Raw genomic sequence first — 19,640 nt, 5'->3', positions numbered from 1 at the left:
GAGGCAAGGATAGTTGTAGCAACATAATGCCAGTTATTTTAACATCAGTAGTATGCAAGGTTTTAGAAATCGATTGGGGGGGGGTGATTTAGAATCAAGGGAATTGAGGATAACCAACACAGATTTGTAATAGGCCGATCATGCCTAACTAATCTATTTTTGGTGAAGTAACAGGAATCGTTGATGAAGGGAATGTGACAGGTGCTGTCTATCAATTTTAATGTGTTTGACAAAACACCAACAAACAATCTCGTTAACAAAATTGAGGCTTGTGGATAGGAGGGTGAATCACCAACAAAATAAAAAATGCAGTGGTGTCCCCAAGTGACAGGACTAGCATTTCTGAGTGACATATAAACGACTTTGCTCTTGGGATAGAGTAGAATTTCAAAATTTGCTGATAATGGAGTGGCAAACAGTGAGGATAACACAAATTGCTTGTAACATGACTTAGGTTAACAGAATGGACAGATGGAATTTTATGTGGAGAACTGTAATTGAGGGATAGGGAGGGGCCAATGGAGATTTAATGACACAGTTCTTAAAGGTGTTCAAGAACAGATGCAAGGCTGAGAGGATATATTGAGAAAGTGGTTAGCAAAGTAGAAGTGATATTGCGCTTCGTAAATAGAGACATGAAGTACAAAAGCAGAGAGGAAACCTTTGTGGAACTCTGTTTAAGGTTCAATTGCAGTATTGCATTCGGTTCATGTCACCACACTTTAGGAAAGATGTGAAATCCTTGAGAAGGTGCAGAGCTGCTGGGGGAATGTGAGGAAGAACGTCTTCACCCAATGAGTGGTAATAACCTGGAACTCACTGCAGACAAGGGTGGTGGAAATGTTCAATCATTTCAGAAGGAAATTGGATGGGCATTTGAAAATAAACCTGCCGATCTAGGGGGATTAAACTGTGGAGTGGGACTGACTGGATTGCTTTCCGGGGAACCAATTTGGACCCGGTGGGTCAAATCATCACCTGTGCTGAAATTGACTCTCTAATTACCTTAATCTTGAAATGTATAAAATGTAAAGTTTTGATAGATTGGACAGCTTTCATGTTGGTCACATTTTGTGAATTTGGATGGTGCTTACAGATCCCGTTTTTTGTGAAATCTAATTTGGGACATCATATCAGGTGTCAGCTATCATTTTCAGACCGATAAAATCGTAGAACCCCTACAGTGCAGAAGAGGGCCATTCGGCCCATCAGGTCTGCACCAACAGTTCGAAAGAGCACTCGACCCATATCCGTCCATCCCCCCCCCCCCCCCCCCCCCCCCCTTCTCAATAACCCCATAACCTAACCTGCACATCACAAACAGTAAGTGGCAATTAAGGGGCAGCAGGGTAGCATGGTGGTTAGCATAAATGCTTCACAGCTCCAGGGTCCCAGGTTCGATTCCCGGCTGGGTCACTGTCTGTGTGGAGTCTGCACGTCCTCCCCCTGTGTGCGTGGGTTTCCTCCGGGTGCTCCGGTTTCCTCCCACAGTCCAAAGATGTGCGGGTTAGGTGGATTGGCCATGCTAAATTGCCCGTAGTGTCCTAATAAATGTAAGGTTAAGGGGGGGGGTTGTTGGGTTACGGGTATAGGGTGGATATGTGGGTTTGAGTAGGGTGATCATGGCTCGGCACAACATTGAGGGCCGAAGGGCCTGTTCTGTGCTGTACTGTTCTATGTTCTATGTTATCAAGGCCAATCCACCTAACACGCATATATTTGGACTGTAGGAGGAAACCGCAGCACCCGGAGGAAACCCATGCAGACACAGGGAAAACACGCAGACTCCCCACAGGCAGTCACCCATGGTCAGAATTGAATCCAGGTCCCTGGCAGTGCTAACCACTGCCACCATGACACCCTAAATGTTGTGGAAGAAGATACTTTGGCAAGAAATTAATAGCCGTTCAATTTTTCTATTTTAGTGAATGGGATATTGTACTCTGTAAGTACTGTGGCTCCAGCGGGACTCATCTGGCCTGTTCATTGTTGGAAAGCTACATGGAAGATTGGGAGTGCCCTGAGTGTAGAGATATTGTGTACAAATCAGGTAACTATTTTGGTAAATGTAGCATTCCTATTTTTAAATATTTTAATTGAAAAGTAAAACAATATATATTAATGGCCAGGATTTTGCTCAAATTAGTTCCAGTTTAGTCACTCATTATCAGTTGATTGCATCCTTTGCATTATTAAATGTAAGGATTAATGCTGAGTTGAAGTCCATGCACTTAAATTAGAACTCGTATTGAATGTTATCTCAAAATCCAATTTGGTTCTATTCGGTAGAAAGCCATCATCCTCTAAAGAATTTTAATAGATTAAGTGTAACACATGCCTCAGAAACTACGTTGCATAACACTTGTAGCACAAACAGATCATTTGTCTTAATAGGTCTATGCCAGTGTTTTACGCTCCACAGAAGCCTCCTCCCATCTTACTTCATTTCACCCATTGCAGTTTACTTCTGTTCCTTTTCCCCTCATGTACTTGTCTAGCTTCATTTCAAATGCTTTCATGGTATTCTCCTAAACCACTCCTTCTGGTAGTGAATACCACATTCCCACCACTGAGGAAAGATGTTAACCAAATTCCTTAGTTAACTTATGAGGGACTAATTTGGGTTTATTATCCCTAGTTTTGGATTTCCCTATAAGTAGAAAAATTGTTTGCTCCCCGTTATTTCTACCCTTTGCTCATTCTGCTGAGTGCACATTCTATGTAATGCTGTTAAGTACTTTCCTAAGTGCGGAAATTAGACTAAGAGACTGAACATTTTAAAGTTCCCATTTTGCGACCTTTTTGTTAAATAACAAATCTCACCTTTGCATGCTGTTCCATTGTTAGTTGACCTAACAACAGCCAGTGGAATTCCACCAATTTGTTTGAAAATTGTAGGACACACTGAATCTGGTGCATTTAATTTATGAACTTTGCTTGTGGCCAACTTACGTACTTGATATAGCTTCTTGGAGGCTAATGCAGTTCAAAGCAACTGGGCCATGATAGTCTGTTCAAGTGATGCACCAAGGAAATCTTGATTTGAGAATTCTGCCATTTGTTTCATGGGGCTGGTTTAGCGCAGTGAGCTAAATCGCTGGCTTTTAAAGCAGGCCAGCAGCGCGGGTTCAATTCCCGTACCAGCCTCCCCGAACAGGTACCGGAATGTGGCGATCAGGGGCTTTTCACAGTAACTTCATTTGAAGCCCACTTGTGACAATAAGTGATTTTCATTCATTTCATTAATTCAATTTTGTGTGGCTTTTTTAAATTGTCTATTTTTCTGCAATGTCAAAATGTTGGTCACATTCTTGTATAATGCACTTGGTATATTTCTGATCACAGTAATTTTCAAAGAAACCACTGTTGCCAAATGATGTACTGACTGCTGGCCATCAAATATTCTGCTTTTTATGTTAAATCAAACTGCATTCAAGGCAGTTACCAATAATAATTCAGACATGTGACCACATTATTACTTTCATATTCATTTTTGGGAGACGCGTGTCACTGGTAGAATTTATTGCCTATTCACAGGAAGTGACGGGATACCTTGGACTTCTGAAATTCTTTATCGTGGTTTTGCACAACCGCATAGCTATTAGGCCAATTTAGAGAATAGTTACATTGCTACATTGGTGTGGCACATAAGCCAAACTCAGCAATGGTGATAGGGTTCCTTCCCTAAAGAAAATTATTGAACCACAGAATCCCTGCAGTGCAGAAAGAGGCTATTCAGCCCATAGAGTCTACACCGACCCTTCAAAGAGTACCTAGATCTACTCCCCCAGCACCCCATCCTATCCCCATAACCTAACCTGCACATCCCTGGACAAATTTAGCATGGCCAATCCAGCTAACCACATCTTTGGACTGTGGGACGAAACCCATACAGACACAAGGAGAATGTGCAAACTCCACACAGATAGTCACCCAAGGCCGGAATCGGACCTGAGGCAGCAGTGCTTGCCACCCATTTGAGGTTACACCAATCTGACTACTTCATTGGCACTTTTTCCGGATACCATCTTTTTATTTCCAAATTTTTTAAATCTCAATTTAAAATCTTAAACTGCCATGACAACAAAACTCACTCACTGGATTATTGTCCAAACCTTATTAGATTATTAGTTAAGTAACATAACCACTACATTACAACACTCCCATCCCCAACTGTGATTGCAGTCACATTGTAACTGTTCAGTCAATTTCTACCTTGTAGATAGCCTCCAAATGCCAAAATTGTGTTGGCATTGGCATGATAGCGAATAGTTCTTTAGTTTGCTATCAGTTCCATCGTAACATGGAAACACTAATTAACCCTCATATTTTGATTGTTAATTCTATGCATATCATTTTGATATTCAGCATCATTAAAATATAACCACATCAACCTCATTATTGTAGTTACTACTTGTTATCATTTGTAACAAATTTGAAACTTTGCTTTTCATAGTTCCAATTGTTTTTATTTGTTGTCAGTGATGAATTATCATAGAATTTACAGTGCAGAAGGAGGCCATTCGGCCCATCGAGTCTGCACCGGCTCTTGGAAAGAGCACCCTACCCAAGGTCAACACCTCCACCCTATCCCCATAACCCAGTAACCCCACCCAACACTAAGGGCAATTTTGGACACCAAGGGCAATTTATCATGGCCAATCCACCTAACCTGCACATATTTGGACTGTGGGAGGAAACCGGAGCTCCCGGAGGAAACCCACACACACATGGGGAGGATGTGCAGACTCCGCACAGACAGTGACCCAAGCTGGAATCGAACCTGGGACCCTGGAGCTGTGAAGCAATTGCGCTATCCACAATGCTACTGTGCTGCCCTATTATGATCCAGGACAATAATTAGAGCACTGTTTACATGTATCTATGTTTACATGTGTATATATTTACATGTATATATGTTTACATCGCAATGGCTTGTAACTTGGAGAGAAACTTCAGTGATGTTTTCATGACATTTCTTCACATTGCTCTCCTTGTTTTTCTGGTGAGTAGAGGTCATAGGACCAGTAGGTGCTGTTGAAATAAGCTTTAAATTGTTGCATCCAATAAACAATACGTGCTTCAGCTACAGTACGTCTTTTGGAAGGAGTACATACATCACATACACAACTGCAGAATTTTAAGTGGAAATTACATTCAATGTAGCTATCTTTTGTGCTCATTTGAGAATACATTGCACCAGAAGCTCACAAAACTGGTCATCCCCTTTAATCACCATTGTGAATTTATGCTAATTGTACTCATTTGCAGGCCTTCAAGGAGACACTTTAAAAAAAAAAAATGTTTTTGGGTGCTAAAATTTTAATTGGCATATATTAAAAGCTTCTGCATGTAATATTTTGATTAAAACTACTGTACCCCTACATAATAGTGAGTGATTCTGCATATTTTTTAAAAGTTGATTTGAGCAGTATAAAATTGAGGTAGTCAGCAGGTTGGATTGACACTTTTAAAGATGCTTAATTTTTATGATGTCCTTTTTTAGCTGGACTTGTTAAACTACAATATATATTATGTGTGTGTATGTGTGTGTATATATATATATAATATATATATATATATATATATATAAAATGTTTATTTCTTTAAAAATAAAAATATTATTCTGAGATGGTGCCTAATTGTGGCGGTTCATGGTAGGGTTTATGTTCAGCAACACGAAAATGAATTTGATAGGGAACTTGAAAATAGAAGTGAGACTACAACGGCCATCACACCCAACATTTAACCCTAGAGTCAAGGAACGTTCAAGGTGGACTGCTTTTTTTCTTGGATGGTGCTGAGATTCTGGAGTGGTGTTGCAGCTGCATCATTCCAGATAAATAGGCTGTATGCCATTGCACTCTTAACATTGTTCTGGCTGCATACATTTTGAATGCACTCCACAAAAAATATTAATGAGAGTAGAGAATGTTAATTTGAAGCACTGAGGACTCACAGTTCTAAAGCAAAAGTGAGAATATTTCAGTGGTCAAGGCATGCAAAATGGATAAAGACCTGGAGCCCTGGAATGTAAAGCAATGAATGGCAGGCAGGTAAAGGTTATGTGCAAAACTAAAACTGAGAAAATGTGATCCTACATAAAAGCGTGAAATGGAAGAAACAATTGTGAGCATAGTTAAAAGGAAATCAAATGAAAATGCAGAGATTATGACTATTCAGTTATTAATGTCGTGTTCTTTCAAATTAGCCAGACTTCACTTTATAAGATTGTTTTCCATTTTTCCTACAGAAAAGTTAAGAAAAAGAAGGCTTGAAGAAGATATAAAATCGCCAAAAAGGAAATTTTCAGATCATCAGGAGTTGCTGCATTCTCCTTCTAAATGCCCTAGGTTATCAACTGAAACTCGGAAAGAATGCAGAAAGTGGTTAGTGTGAAGTGGATTCCACCTCTAGTCCCAAATATAGATTACTCTAGATCAGGAGCGCACACTCAACATTCAAACTGTCGAATTCAAGGTAGCAGCTTCACACAGGGGAGGGGGATGGGGAGGGTGGGAAGGGAGTGGTGCGAAAGGGGAAGGGTTTGACGTGGGGTAGTTGGGGGATGTGGGATGGACGGGGCAGATGGGAAGGGGGAGGTGAGGGGAGTTCGGATCAGAGGGAAAGGGGTTTTGGGAAGGGGAGCCGAGAAGGTGAGTTCAGAACGGGAGGGGAGAGGGGTTCATGTGTTTGCGGGGTGTCTCGTAGGCTAGATCTGGATGTTTAAATGGTTACTCTAGAGTTAGAAGTGATTTTTTTTTCCTTCTAACTCTTTTTAAGAGTAACTATCAAGGTAAAATTGGTAGAACCATCCAAAGTCCAGATGTACTTGTCCAGAAGAAGTTGGCATTTATGTGGGAACTTTCAAGAAGGAATCCCCAGTGTATCATTGGGTTACCCCCTAAATGCGGCGTTGGGACTGAGGAAGCTATGGACCATTGTCTTGGTTCTAATATAAAATCCAATATAACTTTAAAAATTAATGCCACAGCCAATATCAATATAAGAATACCCATCAATATTCACTTAAATCCCGAGTGAATCAGTTTTTGGGGCAGTTGGATAGAAAAGCTGTCTGCTTTGTGATATCCAACTCCTCGACAATTGGAGGAACATTGAAGGAATTCTCCCAGGTCTCCTTTCTGCAATGTCTTTTGGGAGGGGCTGGTTTAGCTCACTCAGCTAAATCGCTGGCTTTTAAAGCAGACCAAGCAGGCCAGCAGCATGGTTCGATTCCCGTACCAGCCTCCCCGGACAGGCGCCGGAATGTGGAGACTAGGGGCTTTTCACAGTAACTTCATTTGAAGCCCACTTGTGACAATAAGTTATTTTCATTCATTTCATGTTCTGAGAGGAAACTGGAACAGCTATATCTCTTCAATCAGAATACATAATTCTTTAACAGCAATGGATGTTACCTCTTTGATTAACTCTTCCCCTTTGATATATTCTTATTTATTTATCTATTATTTATTTGTTAAAATGTTTTATTATTCACAATATGATTTTCACAATATTCACTTTTGGGCAGCAGGGTAGCATGGTGGTTAGCATAAATGCTTCACAGCTCCAGGGTCCCAGGTTCGATTCCCGGCTGGGTCACTGTCTGTGTGGAGTCTGCACGTCCTCCCCCTGTATGCGTGGGTTTCCTCCGGGTGCTCCGGTTTCCTCCCACAGTCCAAAGATGTGCGGGTTAGGTGGATTGGCCATGCTAAATTGCCCGTAGTGTCCTAATAAAAATAAGGTTAAGGGGGGGGTTGTTGGGTTACGGGTATAGGGTGGATAAGTGGGTTTGAGTAGGGTGATCATGGCTCGGCACAACATTGAGGGCCGAAGGGCCTGTTCTGTGCTGTACTGTTCTATGTTCTATGAGCCACTACGTGCCCATCATATTCTAAAATATGCCCTTCTATTGTTCCTGTTTACTTCCAATTGAAGTGATTTTAAACCTTTTTAGAAGAATAGTTTTTTTAACTTGTTTTTTCTGATTTGTTGAGGTAGGATTTAAGAATGATTCCTGAATAAATAAGGTGAAACAATAGCATCTAAAGATTTAAGTTCCTTATGAAAGTGGCTTGAAAGCTTTTTCTTATATTTGCTTAGTGTGAAGAAAACTTGAAAGGCCCTGGTGCTATTTCATGCTTGGTACAGATGAAATTTGTTTTAACACCTGTTAAAACCAAAGCTGTTAGCAAGTATTGCCTAATTTTAAGTTGAAGGCTTCTGGGTAAAAATTGCTATATTTTGTCCATTTCTCAATTCTAAGATATAATATCCGACAAACATATGAATTTTACCTCTTTATTTATAACTATCCTTCACAAGTATTGCAAAGCTGTATTCATGGGGATGATTTAGAATGCTGAGACAATAATTAGTACTATGATGGGTTGTAAAAACTATCTATTTAGAAAGACAGTTTTCTAATTTGTAAATTCTGAAACTCAAATGTGTTTGCCTGACCACTTCCAGTTATCCATCATCATCAGCATTCCCTGCCCTTCTAACCCAATTTACTTGCCTCTGTCGATGGCCGGGTTCCGATTCAGTAGTTCATGACTACATTTTGGGGTGCCTTTCAAGTAGGAGGGCTGGTTCAGGTCATGAGCCCACACCCTGCACTTCTGACCTGGCCGACTCCAATGTGGAGATGGACATGTCCTTGTCATATGCAATTTTCATGGAGTCGGGCCAGCTTGTCATAGAGTTGTGATCTCGGGTGTCTGCATGAAGGAACCGCAGGAAGGTAAGTTCAAAAGATGCTCCTTATGCCTCTAACGAGTCTGTTGTGTGGCACTGTATCAACTGCCATTGAAAGTCCACAAACACCACATCAACAGCATTACCTTCATCAAACCTTTCTGTGAGGGCGGCATAGTGGTGCTGTGGTTAGCACTGCTGCCTCACAGCGCTGAGCACCAGGGTTCGATCCCAGCCCCGGGTCACCATCCTTGTGGAGTTTGCGCATTCTCCCTGTGTCTGCGTGGGTCTCACCCCCATGACCTAAAAATGTGCAGGCTAGGTGGATTGGCCACGCTAAATTGCCCCTTAATTGGAGGGGAAAAAAAGAATTGGGTACTCTAAATTTAAAAAAATAAATAAATAGAATCACCACTTTCTGTTACCTCTTCTAAAAACAGCAGTAAGTTATTTAAATAAGATTTTCCCTTTAGAAATCCATATGAGTTCTTTTTAATCAACCCACATTTTCCATGTGACTACTAATTATATCCCGAATATTTATTTTGAGACACTTGACCACCACTGATGTTAAACTGACTGGCCTGTAATTGCTGGGCCTATACTTTAGAACCTTTTTTAAACATTTGTCATTCTCCAGTTGTCCGGCACCGCCCGAGTCTAGAGAAGACTGGAAACTTATGACGAGCACTCCTGCAATTTTCATTCTCACTTGCTTCAATATCCTTAGATGCATCTCATGCACTTCCATCCTCAACACCTTCCCTTCTGATCACAGATATTTCCTGACCATTCCCAACTGTTCCTTCCCTTCCTTCACTATTTGATTTCCTTTATCCTTCCCACCTTCTATCCTTTTCAGGTTTACCAGGCTGAATCCAGGGATGGCGGGACTGTCGTATGAGGAGAGAGTGACTAGGTTGGGATTGTTCCCGCTGGAGTTCAGAAGAATGAGGGGGGATCTAAATTCTAACAGGACAAGACAGGGTAGATGTAGGGAAGATGTTACCAATGATAGGTGTGTCCAGAACCAGGGGTCACAGTCTGAGGATTCAGGGTCAACCATTTATGACAGATATAAGGAGATATTTCTTCACACAAAGAGTGGTGAGCCTGTGGAATTCATTACCACAGGAAGGGCAGCACGGTAGCATGGTGGTTAGCATAAATGCTTCACAGCTCCAGGGTCCCAGGTTCGATTCCCGGCTGGGTCACTGTCTGTGTGGAGTCTGCACGTCCTCCCCGTGTGTGCGTAGGTTTCCTCCGGGTGCTCCGGTTTCCTCCCACAGTCCAAAGATGTGCGGGTTAGGTGGATTGGCCATGCTAAATTGCCCGTAGTGTCCTAAAAAAAAAGTAAGGTGGGGGGGGGGTTGTTGGGTTACGGGTATAGGGTGGATATGTGGGTTTGAGTAGGGTGATCATTGCTCGGCACAACATCGAGGGCCGAAGGGCCTGTTCTGTGCTGTACTGTTCTATGTTGTATGTTCTAAGTATATTCAAGAGGCGGCTAGATGTAGCACTTGGGGAGAAGGGGATCAAAGGCTATGGGGAGAAAGCAGGATTCGACTCTTGAGTTGGATGATCAGCCATGATCGCGATGAATGGCGGAGCAGACTCGAAGGGCCAAAAGCACTCCTCCTGCTCTGATCTTCTATGTGTATATGCGTGCCTTGTCAACTTTACCGACCGTCTATTAAACACTTGCTTATCAATTTTGAACCTTTCCAAGGCCTCATTTGTTTCCATGGCTTGAATGACACCTACCTCCTTGGTAAAGACGGATGAAAAGTACTCAGGTTTATCCTTTAGATAGTTCAAGTCCTCAGTCAAATGTTCTAATTTTCATGATTGATTTTCAATTGTTCCCATCAATTCTCTTTTTTTCATTCACAAACTCATCTTTCATATGTGAAAATTGATTTTCTGTTTCGTTTAGATGCTCCTTCAGCTGTTGGTATCTGCAATAGTGTCTCATTTCTGTTCACAGTAGTTGTCAAAAGTTTAAGATCAACATGATCAGCTGCCTGTTGCAATAGAGTTGTCACCTGATTACTGTCTCCACAATCCAAGTCATTATCCAGAATGAAATCTATCCCTCAAATAGGTAATTTAGAAATAATTCCCACAGTAACAATCCCATTTACAAAATTACTTCTTGAATTAATTCTAAACTCACACAAAAAATAGGTTAATTACTTTTATTTATATCCCTTATTAATATTTTTTCCTTGGTAAACTCTATCCGGAACACACATTGTATCATCATCCACCATCAATGATTGATCTGTTCCGGTATCTCAACATTTTAATTTGTTCGACGAATAGGGGAATACTTTGAAACAAAACAATCGGAACCTCCAAAGGCCTGACTTCCTTCACCAGTACTCAAATAATTCTCTGAACTATCTTGAGATCTATCCCTCTTTCTCACAGATTCTGAGGGAGCACATTTCACCTGTATCACTGCTACAGTTTTAATAGCCATTTCCTTTTCTTGTGCTATCTTTCCTACTACTGCAACCGTTTAGTTTCCAATAACCTGCCAACATATGTCCCATGCTTTCACAATAGGAAACGATTCGGTCTCTGAATATCACTTTCACCCTTAACACCTTCCCTTCTGATCACAGATATTTCCTGACTATTCCCAACTGTTCCATCACTTCCTTGACTATTTGATTTCCTTTATCCTTCCCACCTTATAGCCTCTTCAGGTTTAAAAGGACAACGGAAAAAAAGTTCATAATCGGCTAGCTCTGCTGTCTGTTTTGCTGTTTAAACTTTTTCTTCCTCATCATGAGTTCTAATAACCAAAAGAAGTGAATCTTTAAATTCTTCTAAAATAATTACCTGTGGGATTTTTATGTTCCCCCTACCCTTCAATGCCTGTACTCAACAGTGAAAATAATTTTCCTTGCCCTCTAATTCAATATAGGTTTGGCCAGACTGTTTCATGTATTTTGACATTTCTGCCATTATGCCTCAAAACCTAATTCATTTGCACTAAGGATAGCTTTCTTTACTGCATCATAATCTACAGATACCTCTTCCGACTAAGACACATTCACCTAACTTGCTCTACCTGTCAGTCTGATTTGTAAATGTAATGTCCAAATTTATTTTGGCCATATTACCTTTTCAAAAGAATTGGAAAATTGCTTCCACGTCCTTTTCTTCAAAATTCGGAAGAACTCAAAAGTAAAGTTGTTTCAGGTGAAATTCACATTCTGCCGTTTCGATTTCCAAGTCTAGTTTTCTCATTTCACTTTCCTTTTGAAAAGCCCTGCGTTGGATTCTCCGTTCTGGAGACTAAGTCCACATGCCGGTGTGAAAACGGCCACCAATTCCATGTTGGGGGGGGGGGGGGGGGGGGGGGGGGGGGGGGGGGGGGGGGTGGCTAGCAACCAGGTAGCGTAGAGCACCCGGCTCTAGCTGCCGATACGGCCTGGAGAATTGCTGGGTCCGTGGCCGCACAAGTGCATGGCAGCAGCCTGCAGCGGTCGCATCGTGTTTCATGGCGGATGCCACTCGCAGACATGGCCTGCAAAAATAGTGCCCCCCCCCCCCCCCTCGACCGGTTCGCTAGCCCTGGACCGCCCCACCACAGTGTCCCCAGCCCCGAATATGTCCCCCTCTCCCCTTCTCGCGGATCGGCTCTCCCCCGACTGTGGCGGTGCTGGACTGAGCCCGCAGCCGCCACACTGAGTTTCCGACGGGTGAGACCACACGTGATCCACTTGGTCAGGAACTCGGCCGGTCAGGGACGGAGCATCGCGGGGCGGGCCTCAGCCAACGTAAGGCGGGCGTGGATACTCGGAGAGGATGCCACGTTTCAGGAGGCAGAGTATCACGAAAGCGGCGCCGCCCCTGATTCCGGCGTCATCGGGGATTCTCCTCCCTGTCGCCGAACGCGATTTTGGAGTCGGGGATCGGAGAATCCAGCCCCCTATCTTTCCCTTTTTCCATGTGTATTTCAAGTTTCTTAATTTCTATTTGTAGTTGAATTTTCGCCAACTCAATTTTTGACTCACTACTTGGAAAACTTGAGACAATCATTCAAATGCTTTGCCGCACTTTCACTAATCTCAGTTTTCCTAATCCCAGTGTTCCTAATCCCTGGAGGTAATCTCAACTCCAGTTTATCTGCCAATTCAATTAATTGGCTCTTGGTTACTTTCTGTAAACCAGTCAAAGTTACATCTTTAAGAAAATCTTACGAATTTTCAATTTCACTTTGGATTCTAAACCGTACAAAATGAATATTCCTCATAGAAGCTCCAATTACTATGTCCAGTACCTCCACTTACTCATTTCTTAAGGGTTCACAGGTCCCACCTTTTAGAAATCCCAAATCAAGTTTTACTGTTTAGCATCCAGTAACCTACTATCCACATTTATAGTATCTCAATAAATTACTAATCAGAATCCAATAATTCTTTCTCCATGTTTTGAAATCCAGCAAGAACCCCCACTTGTGTTTGATCCCAATTGATGTTACTACTGGACGGGAAGATCAAGAATAGAATCCTGGCTTAAAAGACCGCAACTTTTACTTTTTTTTCTCACAAAACATGGAAGAACAAAGTCTCAGGGCTACCAATTAGCTTTAATGACAAAAAAATTACAACATAATAATCTTTATTAGTGTCACAAATAGGCTTACATCAACACTGCAATGAAGTTACTGTGAAAATCCCCGAGTCGCCACATTATGGCGCCTGTTCAGGTACACTGAGGGAGAATTCAGAATGCCCAATTAATCGAACAAGCACATTTTTCGTGACTTGTGAGAGGAAACCGGAGCACCCGGAGGAAACCCACGCAGGCATTGGGATAACGTGCAGATTCCACATCGAAAGTAACCCAAGCTGGGAATCTAATTCAGGCTCCTGGCACTAAAGCAACAGCGCTAACCACTCTGTTACCGTGCCACCAAGAGGACAATCCTTCACAAATTTTCAGATTTTAAGGATGATACAAGTTACATTGTAGCATCTATCTTATGCTACAATGTTCTTGGTAAACACAGTCCTTTTCAACCAACAGTCTGACTGTGGTCAAATGCACTGCACTCTGAAATAATATGACAGGCACCGCCCAAGTAAACCTCTGTGGATTTCCACTCAAATCCAGGGGCAGCATGGTGACGCCGAGGATCCGGGTTCGATCCCGGTCCTGAGTCACTGTTTGTGTGGAGTTTGCATCTTTCCCCGTATCTGTGTGGGTATCACCCCACAACCCAAAGATGTGCAGGGAATGTGGATTGGCCATGCTAAATTGCCCCTTAATTGGAAATAAAAGAATTGGGTACTCTAAATTTATATTTGAAAAAATTCTGCTCCAATCCCTCCAAATCAAAAAAACTCCACTCTCAAAAAGGCATGCTTTAAATCTTCTTTTAAGCAATGCTTTCCCTCGGCTGTTTTCATTCAGGATCCCCTGCCAGGTTTTCCAACTTTTCTTTCAATATTCCTTTGTCTTGAATGCTTGAAAGCTATTATGCAAACTCTGAGATCCAGCCACTAATTGCTTCACAATTGTTTCAGCTATCACTTCACAGGCTGTCGAAAAGCATCACAAAACATAGAATCACTTCAGATACCTTTGACTTCTGCCTGTGACTTCAATGAAATTAGCCTTTTCCAGTTTCTTCTGTTCATTTTCTTTTCACAGTTTAAAACCTACTTGTGACAATAAGCGATTTTCATTTCTTTAACTCCAGGCTTACTGGAAACTTCTTTCCTCTTCTAGTTTTCTTAACTAGCTGTTCTTTAGATTTATGGCACTTGCTTCCTTCTTGCCTCTACTCCACTGTATGACTTTTCATCTAGTCAAGTTGAGAGAGATGTTCCCTTCTCGGGCTTCCAGTTAAAACTCAATTCAAAAAGGTATTTTCCCTAAAAGAGGTCCCTGGCTGCTAAATAGCTCATTCTTTTTCCAATGTCTTATATACTTCACACAGCGTAAAGTCTCTCAAAACAATGCAACCGCAGTTTAAAATGAAACCAAAAATCCCCATATGTGCAAACACCTTTGTTCAACATGAATTACCCACAGAAACGTTAAATTAGCTCATCTATACCTTATTTCTATTATCCAATAATACAAACATCATTTAAAACTACCTCTGCTTCTTGATGCTCTCATTATCCTAAACCTTATGATACAATGATCACTGGCTGATGTCCCTGGCTCTTTCACGTGCAGGAAGTGTGTCCAGCTGCAGCTGTTGTTAGACCGCATGACGGCTCTGGAGCTGCGGATGGACTCACTTTGGAGCATCCGCGATGTTGAGGAGGTCGTGGATACGATGTTTTGCAAATTGGTTACACCACGGATTAAGATTGCTGAGGGAGAAATGGAATGGGTGACCAAAAGGCAGAGAAAAAGCAGGAAGGTAGTGCAGATGTCCCCTGCGGTCATCTCCCTCGAAAACAGGTACACCATTTTGGATACTGAGGGGATGAGTAGGCAGGGAGCAGATGATGAACGCAAAGGGACTGGTGGTCTGAAGTGCATTTGTTTTAATGCAAGAAGTGTAGTAGGTAAGGCAGATGAACTTAGGGCTTGGATTAGTACCCGAGAGTATGATATTGCTATTACTGAGACTTGGTTGAGAGAAGGGCATGATTGGCAACTAAATATCCCCAGATATCGATGCTTCAGGCGGGATAGAGAGGGAGGTAAAAGGAGTGGAGGAGTTGCATTACTGGTCAGAGAGGATATCACAGCTGTGCGGAAGGAGGGCATTATGGAGGACTCGAGCAGTGAGGCGATATGGGCAGAGATCAGAAATAGGACGGGTTTGGTAAAAATGGTGGGGCTGTACTACAGATCTCCCAACAGCGAGTGCAGTAGAGGTACAAATATGTCAACAGATTATGGAAAGCTGTGGGAGCAACAGGGTGGTGGTGATGGGAGATTTTAATTTTCCCAACATTGACTGGGATACACTTGGTGTCAGAGGTCTAGATGGAGCAGAATTTGTAAGGAGAATCCAGGAGGGTTTTCTAGAGCAGTATCTAAATAGTCCAACTCGGGAAGGGGCCATACTGGACCTGGTGTTGGGGAATGAGCCCGGCCAGGTGGTTGAAGTTTCAGTCGGGTTTACTTTGGGAATAGTGATCACAATTCCGTAAGTTTTAGAATACTCATGGGCAAAGATGAGAGTGGTCCTAAAGGAAGAGTGCTAAATTGGGGGAAGGCCAAGTATACCAAAATTCGGCAGGAGCTGTGAAATGTGGATTGGGAGCAGCTGTTTGAAGATAAATCCACATTTGACATGTGGGAGGCTTTTAGAGAGAGGTTGATTAGAGTGCAGGACAGACACGTCCCTGTGAAAATGAGGGATAGAAATGGCAAGATTAGGGAACCATGGATGACAGGTGAAATTGTGAGACTAGCTAAGAGGAAAAAGGAAGCATACATAAGGTCTGATTTGAAAACAAAAGGGGCAACACGGTAGCATGGTGGTTAGCATAAATGCTTCACAGCTCCACGGGTTTGATTCCCGGCTGGGTCACTGTCTGTGCGGAGTCTGCACGTCCTCCCCGTGTGTGCGTGGGTTTCCTCCGGGTGCTCCGGTTTCCTCCCACAGTCCAAAGATGTGCGGGTTAGGTGGATTGGCCATGCTAAATTGCCCGTAGTGTCCTTAAAAGTAAGGTTAAGGGGGGTGGGGTTGTTGGGTTATGGGTATAGGGTGGATATGTGGGTTTGAGTAGGGTGATCATTGCTCGGCACAACATCGAGGGCCGAAGGGCCTGTTCTGTGCTGTACTGTTCTATGTTCTGTTCTATGTAATTGTAACTACTTCCTGTAACTACTGAAGACAGATGAAGCTTTGGAAGAATATCGGGAATGTAGGACCAATCTGAAACGAGGAATCAAGAGGGCTAAAAGGGGTCATGAAATATCTTTAGCAAACAGGGTTAAGGAAAATCGTTTTATTCATATGTAAGGAGCAAGAGGGTAACTAGAGAAAGGGTTGGCCCACTCGAGGACAAAGGAGGAAAGTTATACGTGGAGTCGGAGAAAATGGGTGAGATTCTTAACGAGTACTTTGCATCGGTATTCACTGAGGAGAGGGACGTGACGGATGTTGAGGTTAGGGATAGATGTTTGATTACTCTAGGTCAAGCCGGCATAAGGAGGTAGGATGTGTTGGGTATTCTAAAAGGCATTAAGGTGGACAAGTCCCCAGGTCCGCATGGGATTTATCCCAGGTTACTGAGGGAAGCGAGGGACGAAATAGCTGGCGCTTTAACAGATAACTTTGTAGCATCCTTGAGCACGGGTGAGGTACCGGATGACTGGAGAATTGCTAATGTTGTCCCCATGTTTAAGAAGGGTAGCAGGAATAATTCAGATAATTATAGACCGGTGAGCCTGACATCAGTGGTAGGGAAGCTGCTGGAGAAGATACTGAGGGATCAGATCTATACCCATTTGGAAGAAAATGGGCTCATTAGTGATAGGCAACATGGTTTTGTGCCGGGAAGGTCATGCCTTACCAACTTAATAGAATTCTTTGAGGAAGTGACAAAGTTGATTGATGAGGGAAGGGCTGTAGATGTCATATACATGGACTTCAGTAAGGCATTTGATAAGGTTCCACATGGTAGGCTGTTGGAGAAAGTGAAGTCTCATGGGGTCCAGGGTGTACTAGCTAGATGGATAAAGAACTGACTTGGCAACAGGAGACAGAGTAGTAGTGGAAGGGAGTTTCTCAAAATGGAGAACTGTGACCAGTGGTGTTCCACAGGGATCTTTGCTGGGACCACTGTTGTTTGTGATATACATAAATGATTACGGTGGACAAGTCCCCAGGTCCGGATGGGATCTATCCTAGGTTACTATCCCAGGCACCAGGCAGGAATGGTCCCTTCCAGTCGGGGAACACTTCAGCAGTCAAGGGCATTCAGCCTCTGATCTCAGGGTAAGCGTCTCCAAGGCGGCTATCAGGACGCGCAACAACGCTGAATCGCCGAGCAGAAACTTATCGCCAAGTTCCGCACACGTGAGTGCGGCCTCAACCAGGACCTGGGATTCATGTCACATTACATTCACACCCCCACCATCTGGCCTGGGCTTGCGAAATCCTACCAACTGTCCTGGCTTGAGACAATTCACACCTCTTTAACCTGGGGTTACCCCTATTTCTGGATCTGTAAAGACTTAATTACCTGCAAATGCTCGCATTCAAAGCATTGTCTGGCAGCTTTGAATTTGTCTATATATATATATATGTGTTTCTGGAATGTTTCATTCACCTGAGGAAAGAGCAGTGCTCTGAAAGCTAGTGTTTGAAATAAACCTGTTGGACTTTAACCTGGTGTTGTACGACTTCTTACTGTGCTCACACCAGTCCAACGCCGGCATCTCCACATCATACATAAATGATCTGGAGGAAGGTATAGGTGGTCAGATTAGCAAGTTTGTAGATGACATTAAGATTGGTGGAGTAGCAGATAGTGAAGGGGACTGTCAGAGAATACAGCAGAATATAGATAGATTGGAGAGTTGGGCGGAGAAATGCAGATGGAGTTCAATCCGTGGAAATGTGAGGTGATGCATTTTGGAAGATCCAATTCAAGAGCGAACTATATGGTAAATGAAAAAGCCCTGGGGGAAATTGATGTGCAGAGAGATCTGGCTGTTCAGGTCCATTGTACTCTGAAGGTGGCTGCGCAGGTCAATAAAGTGGTCAAGAAGTCATACGGCATGCTTTCCTTCATGGAGGGGTTATTGAGTACAAGAGTGGGCAGATCATGTTACAGTTGTATAAGACTTTGGTTCGGCCACATTTAGAATTCTGCTTACAGTTCTGGTCGCCACATTACCAGAAGGATGTGGATGCTTTAGAGGGGGTGCAGAGGAGGTTCACCTGGATGTTGCTTGGTATGGAGGGCGCTTGCTATGAAGAGAGGTTGAGTAGATTAGGATTATTTTCATTAGAAAGACGGAAGTTGAGGGGGAACCTCATTGAGGTCTACAAATCATGAGAGGTATAGACAAGGTGGATAACAAGAAGCTTTTCCCAGAGTGGGGGACTCAATTACGAGGGGTCACGAGTTCAAGGTGAGAGGAGAAAAGTTTAAGGGAGATATGTGTGGAAAGTTCTTCACGCAGAGGGTGGTGGGTGCCTGGAATACATTGTCGGCGGAGGTGGTAGAGGAGGGCACGATAGCGTCATTTAAGATTTATCTAGACAGATACATGAATGGGCAGGGAGCAGAGGGATACAGATCCTTAGAAAATAGGCAACAGTTTTAGATAGAGGATCTGGATCGGTGCAGGCTTGGAGGGCTAAGGGCCTGTTCCTGTGCTGTAATTTTTCTTTGTTCTTCGTTCTTTGTTCTTTGTCTCTTAAAATTCCCCACACTGACAGTTAATCTATTCGTGTTGCACTTATTATGGACCATGGTTTAGAGAACACCAAAGTATATTATGGAGTTCACCTGACCCACAACTTTTAATAGATTTTGGTTATGGGGAGCACAAGGGTACACTTTACAGGTGTGATGCAACAGAACTAAAAGTATTTTTGAACAAAAACAATGTTTATTCTATGAATCCAGTTAACATTTTTATAAACACACAGTAAACAACTATCAACCCTTATAACCCCCTCCCCCGCCCCAAAAGATATAGTGCTCTATAGATAACCCGTAATAATTTTCCTAACAACATCCACAAGTCAAAAAACTCTTTTTTAACCAAGACAAGGGCCGGGATTCTCCTATCCCGCGGCCCAGTTCCGACGTCGGCGTGAAAAGCGGCGCTAACCACTCCGGCGTCAACAGTCCCCAATAATGAGGAATGCTCCCCTTCCCAGGCGGCTGGGTCGGCTCCGGAGTGGTCCCCGCAGCTCCAGCTGGTGCGGAACGGCTGGCGTGATTCCGCACATGCGCGTGGGTTCCCATCTCTGCGTTGGCTCC

At 42.9% G+C, this 19,640-nt stretch overlaps 1 protein-coding gene across 1 annotated transcript in view; it reads left to right on the top strand.

The window, feature by feature from the left end:
* g2e3 (G2/M-phase specific E3 ubiquitin protein ligase) overlaps nucleotides 1-19,640 on the top strand; it is a 336,184-nt gene that overhangs the window by 217,177 nt on the left and 99,367 nt on the right. Inside the window, exons 8-9 of the mRNA XM_038790247.1 lie at nucleotides 1,926-2,050; nucleotides 6,254-6,389. Of these exons, the coding sequence (XP_038646175.1) occupies nucleotides 1,926-2,050; nucleotides 6,254-6,389 (261 nt within the window). The remainder of the gene's footprint in view (nucleotides 1-1,925; nucleotides 2,051-6,253; nucleotides 6,390-19,640) is intronic.

This window comes from Scyliorhinus canicula, chromosome 2 (assembly GCF_902713615.1).
Source record: "Scyliorhinus canicula chromosome 2, sScyCan1.1, whole genome shotgun sequence".
Taxonomy (NCBI): Eukaryota; Metazoa; Chordata; class Chondrichthyes; order Carcharhiniformes; family Scyliorhinidae; genus Scyliorhinus; species Scyliorhinus canicula.
Note: the sequence above shows the minus strand (reverse complement) of the source record. Positions and strands in the feature narration are given on the sequence as shown.